The 7,103-nt window shown below is 44.1% G+C and overlaps 1 protein-coding gene across 1 annotated transcript in view; it reads left to right on the plus strand.

Annotated features, from left to right (window-relative positions):
- CSMD2 (CUB and Sushi multiple domains 2) overlaps window positions 1-7,103 on the plus strand; it is a 933,956-nt gene that overhangs the window by 889,080 nt on the left and 37,773 nt on the right. The window contains 2 exon segments of the mRNA XM_006862126.1: window positions 2,104-2,277; window positions 6,286-6,468. Of these exon segments, the coding sequence (XP_006862188.1) occupies window positions 2,104-2,277; window positions 6,286-6,468 (357 nt within the window).

Consider the following 7,103-nt stretch of genomic DNA (forward strand, 5'->3'; position numbering starts at 1 on the left):
CTTGGGTCAGATGCACCTTAGTTCTCAAACTGACATCTTTGCTCTTGAACACTTTAAAGAAGTCTTTTGCAGCAGATTTGCCTAATGCAGTATGTATTTGATTTCTTGACTGCTGCTTTCATGATCATTGATTCTGGATCCAAGCAAAAAGAAGTCCTTGACAACGTCAGTCGTTTCTCCATTTATCATGATGTTATTCATTAGTCCAGTTTTGAGGATTTTTGTTTTCTTTACATTGAGGTGCAATCCATACTGAAGGCTGTAGTCTTTGATTTTCATCAGTAAGTATTTCAAGTTCTCTTCACTTCCATCAAGCAAGGTTATGTCATCTGCATATTGCAAGTTGTTAAATGAGTCTTCCTCCAAGCCTTTCTTCTTCATATGATCCAGTTTCTTAGATTATTTGCTCAGCATACAGATTGAATAACTATGGTGAAAGAATACAACCTTAGCACACACTTTTCCTGATTTTAAACCATTCAATAGCCTCTTAGTGTGTTCGAATGACTGTCTCTTGGCCTATGTACAGGTGCCTCAAGAACACAGTGAAGTGTTATATAAATGGCTGTTGTTGTTGTTAAGTGCTGTCGAGTTGGTTCCGACCCATAGCGACCCTGTATAGGGTTTCCAAGGAGTGACTGGTGAGCTTGAACCACCGAGCTTGCAGTTCAAATGGCTTTGCAGTCTAGTGCATTAACCCACAGTGCCACACCAGGACTCCATAAATGGTAGGACTAAATAAATATGTTTTGAGTAACTGAAAGTCTTGAGATCAACTTGTGGCTTGAACAAAGGGGTGACAAAGCCCAGTGCCACTGCCAGCACCACCTGCCCCAGCTGTGACCTCTCAGTTCTGGTTCTTGCTTATCACTAATTTATCACAATTACACTTTGATGTTTCTAGAAAAGAGAACTTGCAGACTGAAGGGAACAAGTCAGGGGCAGTTGATGGGGACAATTGTAAGATGCAGTTGGACAAAAACTATAATTGCTCCTCATTCTGTTATCTATAGCCAATGAAGGGCTTCTTAGGGTGACATATATACTGATAGGTATACTAGTTTTGTCATCCTTCCACCCAGAGACATCTGGGTATGCCCTATGCCCGTGAGGAAATAGAGATGAGCACTAAAGACAAGAAGGAAATGAAAACAAGTCTTATTGTTTTCCTGTATGCTGGATGGAATGACAGGGTGGCTGCAACAATGGCCTCAAGAAAAGCAGTGATTGTGAGGATGCCACAGGACTGGGCAGTATTTCCTTCTGTTGGACAGTGAATGCTTTCATCCTTCAAAAGATCCCCTAGGCCCTCAGGGAGACTTGGAGAGGTCAAGTGGCAGATATTGGGCATTTATCCACATGGGAGCCTCAGCCTGGTCCATTATAGCTGCTCAGGAGATGTCTGTAGTGGGGAAGTAGGCTATGGAGTATAGTACTTAGAAATCATCCCTCACTGAGAATCTACTCAATGAACATTTACTGAGTGCCTACTGTATATGTCGTAGGCATTAGGCCAGGCACCAGGGGAACAGTAAGAGAATCAGAGACCCCAGTCCTTGAGATAATCTTTGCTTTCCTATTAATTCTTTCCAAGAGGCCCCCTAAGCTTTCTGCCTTATATAGGGTCAGTGTGAGTCAGAACTGACTCAACAGTACCTAACAACAACAACAAAACAACATGCTGGCATTTATCTTATTTGACTCTTAAAATAACAGGTATTATTCTTCACTTTGGAGTCCCGGTATGGTGCTGTGGGATAATGCACTGGACCGCAAGTGCAGCTTGAACCGCAAGGTCAAAGGTTCAAATTCACCAGCTGGTCCTTGGAAAGCCTATCTATACAGGGTCGCTATGGGTCAGAACTAGCTTGATGGTATTTAACAACAACAGTCTTCATTTTGCAGATATGGAAACTGTACAGTCAGGTGGGTAGGTGTGGTTTGCTGATGCCAAGTCTGTGTCTCAGCAGAAACTTTGCTTCCATAGATAAGGGGACTTTTCTCTTCTTCCCTTCCTCTCACTACAAAAGGCCTATGGGTGGTCTGTGATGGCACTCCACCGCTGCTGTGTGGATTTTCTGACATGTTTGTTCTTCTCCACAGTGGTGTCCTGTGGCCACCCAGGCTCCCCGCCCCATGCCCATATGTCTGGAGACAGCTACACAGTGGGGGCTGTTGTGCGGTACAGTTGCACAGGCAAACGGACGCTGGTGGGAAATGCTACCCGCATGTGTGGTCTAGACGGACACTGGACAGGTTCCCTCCCCCACTGCTCAGGTATGATGTATGGAGTTGAAGTGTGTGTGTGGTGGTGGAGGAGGGCGGGGAGCAGTGGAGCTCTTGTGGCTGCTGAGAGGTGGGAGGTGGACCAGCTTGCAAGGCGTGAACTATTGATTGCAGGATGAGAAGGAGTCGGGCCTTTTGCACCTCAACCTTCACAAGTAGAGAGCCCAGTTTTAAAAGGTCCCAACTGGACTTTGGCCCTTCATGGTCTGAGCCCAACTTTATTTTTTAGTCAGCTCTGACCAAGCCTATACATCCAAGAGACTATGATACTAAGGAGGAAACAACTTCATGAGGCCAACACATGGCCAGGGTCCTGTTCAGACCATTGATTCCATGAGTTTATGACGTTCAGACCTTCCTGTTACTTAGCCCAGACCTAAACCCATTCCTACATTTCTAAACAATTTCCTTTCTTTTCAGACTCACAGGTCCCATCCAGCTTTCCTTTCCTTCTTATCATCTTCCCCTTAACCTCTTATCCTGTGAAATACAGTCTTCTGTCTTATAGCCTTGAAACACTAGTCCTTTTAGATAGTGACTTATTTTTGAACTGCTAATTTCTATGAGTAGCACTGGTGTGGCACTATAGGATAAAGCACTAGACCTCAAGGTCAGTTTAAATCACAAGGTCAGTGGTTCAAACTCACTGACCGTTCCTCAGAAACCCTATACAGGGTTGCTATGAGTCAGAACTGACTCGATGGCACTTAATAAGAGAAAGGGCTTCTAACAGAATTACTGACTTTATCCTGTTTGGAATTCTAGTGGAAGTGAGTTGGGGAGGATGGCATGAGGAGCAGGAGACATGCACATGGAAGTTGCCTGAATGAATCACAGAGTGAGTTCCAGGAAGGAGAGGCATTCCAAAGAGGAAAGGGATACAAGGAAGCATCCAGTTCCTTTGTGAATAAGCTCTTTGCACAAAGTTTTTCCCACTAACTGTTTCTCCAGAACATTGAGCTAATTATGTTAAAGTCTCTTTGATCTATTTTGGGGGTCTTGGGTCCCCATGGGAAGAAGAACTGCAGGATAGGGAAAAAAGAAACCAGAAAGAAATCTTTGAGTATCTCCCACCTGTTAGTATATGTAACCCAACTACATGATTGTTCTTCTGACCCACTCCATGGAATCCAACCTGTAACTCCAGAGAAAAGAAGTTGCAGGTTGAGGCCAGGATTAGAAGAGATTTTCTAAGTGCTAAGGCTGAAGATTCATAACTTAATTGCCTTAGATAAGAAAATGAAAGCTGTGAAGAATAGGAGATTAGGAAGTAAAGCAGGTATACAATAGTGAATACAATTGGCATCATGCCTCCCTTCCTGAAATGTATATTGAGCCATCCTAGAAAATACATTTTCAAGGTCACCATGGTCAAGTTTCTGTGCCTCATTCTGTATAGTCAGTGCACTCAGAAGATAGATAACAAGATCTCCCGAGTCCTTGATTCAGAAGTCCCTGGGCCATCAAAGACATGCAGAGATTCCTGATATTTGAGAGATGCTCAAGAGATCAGACAACGTATTGCATTAGGCAAATCTGCTGCACAGGAACTTTTTAAAATGTTGAAGAGCAAAGATGTCAGCTTGAGGACTAAGGTGTGCCTGACCCAAGCCATGATATTTTCAATAACCTCATATGCACAGTGAATAAGGAAGATTGTAGAAGAATTGATGCCTTTGAATTATGGTGTTGGAGGAGAATACTGAAAGTGCAATGGGCTGCCAAAAGAACCAATAGATCTGTTTTGGAAGAAGTGCAGCCAGAGTGCTCCTTAAAAGCCAAGATGGCCAAACTTCATCTCTCATACTTTGGACATATTGTCAGGAGGGACCAGTCGCTGGAGAAGGATATCATGTTTGGTAAGGTGGAAGGGCAGTGAAAAAGAGGAAGACCCCCAACAAGATGGATTGGCCAAGTGGCAGCATCGATGGACTCAAGTGTGGCAACAGTAGTGAGGTTGGCCCAGGATCGGACATTGTTTCGTTCTGCTGTGCATAAGGTCGCTATGAGTTGGTGCCGACTCTATGGCACCTAGCATCAACAACAAATTGTTGTTAAGTGCCATCAAATCAGCTGCAACTCATGACAACCCTCAGAGGGTTTCTGGGGAGCATGTGGTACATTTGAACTGTGACACTGTGGTTAGCAGTCCAGTGCTTATCCAACAGCACTATACCATTCACTGCCCATCTCTGTAGTATCACCATCTTGCTGGTATACCTCTTCAGTAAAGGATCAACAGTTACCATCTGTTTACTCTGCCCAGCCTCCCTTCTGTCATTGAAACAGATGGTGTCAGAACAAGCCCCCAGGATTGGAGAGCTCCACTCTTGTGTTATTTAGTGATAGTGTTGACTCCAGCTGTGCTCCACTAGTCAATGTGGGAGTTAGAGCTGCTCACCATCAAAGATGCTTTCAAGAGGATCCAGTGATGCCTGTTGTATAATCTACCCCCTGGAAAACCTCAAAAGATAAGAAAGCCTAGCCAAATGTGATAGACCCTCTTCTTTCATGTATTTGAATTGGAGGTTGATTGATCCTCCTTGCTTTGATGGGAAGCAGAATGGGAAACAGTGGTTTCAAGTATTTTTCAGAGTCTAGCCTACACTAGAAAAGAACATCATTCCAAGATTAAGAGGTTGGAAGAGTTATAAATGGTAACTGGTGAGCTATACATGAATGAAGCATTTTAGTGACTCCAACAAGCCAAATGTGGTCACTTAGATTGTGGTCACACATGATACCCACACATGTAGGTTCATGAGAAGATGGATTTCACAGCAATTGGAAACTTTTGTCTTCTCACGCCATTATTCCTTAGTCATCCTTGTCTTCCCTCATGTTTACCACAGCCTAGTCTGATGCCCACTATACTTCTTTGTATTATAAAATGTGCTGGCTTCCACGGGCACTAGATCCAGTGGCTTTCTCTCTTGTTCTTTACCTCTTGGCTCCTTAGCACTCTCTTGGATGGGTTTGTGCAATGTCAAAAGCCAGATCATTGCAGTAATGTAGCAAGAGTGAAATAAGAGGGTCTAAGACATTTGAGCTAGAGCACACATGCATTGAGTAATTTGTGAATAAGGAATCCATTAAAGGCCCAAGATCGCAGTCCAAGCTGCTCTGTGGAGGAGATGAAGCTATGCTAAGGAAGGCAGGACTTTATCCTGTAGGCATTTAATTTTGTAAGAAGCCCATGGATACATTTCAACAGGAAAGAAGCAAGAATTGGGGTTGTTGGTTGTTCATTTCTAAGACTTGAGGATAAGGTGCAAGATGGATTAGAAGGAGAGTTTATGAAGAAGGGACATTGATTAGGAGGCTTTTGCAGTAGTTCAGGCAGGAGAATGTTGAACATCCAAGCTAAGACAGTGGCATTGGAAATGGAGAGGGTAATGTAGAATCAGCAGATTTGGGCATCCAGTTGGGTGGGAAAGAAGTAAACGAGAGGAGGAGATGTAATTAGCCTAGTGGTGGTGATTATGTGCTATGGAGTTGGTTCCTACTCAGAGCAACCCTGTATAGGGTTTCCAAGGCTGTAAATCTTTACGGGAGCAGAAATCCTCATCTTCCTCCTGCAGAACAGCTGATAGTTTCAAACTTCTGACCTTAAGGCTCACAGCCCAATTCGTAACCACTACGCTACCAGAGCTCCTTGTAATCAACCTAGACCACTGAAATTTCAGATTGCCACAGGTCAAAGGTGGAGGCATGATTTTCACTGTAGAATTTTCTTCCCTCAGCCTTCCTACTTTCCCTTGCCATGTAGCTCCCTGGGATTCAGCCTTAACCTCGACTGTTTGTGTTCTTTGACTAGTGAGTAATAGAGCAGAAGCCAGCCCAGCTAGCCTATGCTACACACACAGTTTTCATTACCCATCATTCCAGAAACCCACTGCTCCCCTTTAATAATGGCCCAACTTCGTTCTCTCTCCATGTTGTCTACTCCCTTTTATTCTGTGGTAAAAACAACACAATTTGTTTGGTTCTGGTCCATAGGAACCAGCATGGGCATTTGTGGTGACCCTGGGATCCCAGGCCATGGCATCCGTTTGGGGGATAGCTTTGCTCCAGGCAGTCTGATGCGCTTCAGCTGTGAAGCCGGCCATGCGCTCCGGGGATCATCAGAGCGGACCTGTCAAGCCAATGGCTCGTGGAGCGGCACACAACCTGAGTGTGGAGGTAATGTATGTGACGCATTCTGCTTTTCCCCTTTGCCTACCCCCAGGTGCTCATCCCTAATTCTCTTGTCCCCAAATACCTGCCCTCACACTCACAGATAAAATCCGTGGGCACGTTTGACCCTTTGGGCTGGTATATAATGGACACAAACAGATAATTCATGTTTGGCTTCATTAGTAATCCAAAGACAAACATTTCCCCACCCCCCACCCCCAAGTCACAGAAACCCTATATAGGGTCTCTGTGGCTTGTAATACAGCTAAATGGCAATGGGTTATATATGCTAAGGACAATAAAGGACTGCAAAAAATCTTAAGCTCTTTTTACCAATCATATTGTTAGATATAATATTAGTCTTGCTGTTCTGAAGTTATTATATATGTTTTTGTACTCATGTTTTTGTTCAGTTACACAGTAAGACTACTCCATGGAACTTTCATGGATATCATCTTTACAGAAGCAGTTTACTAGGCCTTCCTTCCACAGAGCTTCTGGGTGGGTTTGAACCATCAACCTTGGCCGATTGCAAACTACAATCTGTTTACACCACCTAGGAGTCCTGGTGTGGTTCTGTGGGTTAATGCGCCAGACTGCAAAGCCGTTTGAACTGCAAGGTTGGCGGTTCAAGCTCACCA

This window comes from Chrysochloris asiatica, unplaced genomic scaffold (assembly GCF_000296735.1).
Source record: "Chrysochloris asiatica unplaced genomic scaffold, ChrAsi1.0 scaffold00047, whole genome shotgun sequence".
Classification (NCBI taxonomy): domain Eukaryota; kingdom Metazoa; phylum Chordata; class Mammalia; order Afrosoricida; family Chrysochloridae; genus Chrysochloris; species Chrysochloris asiatica.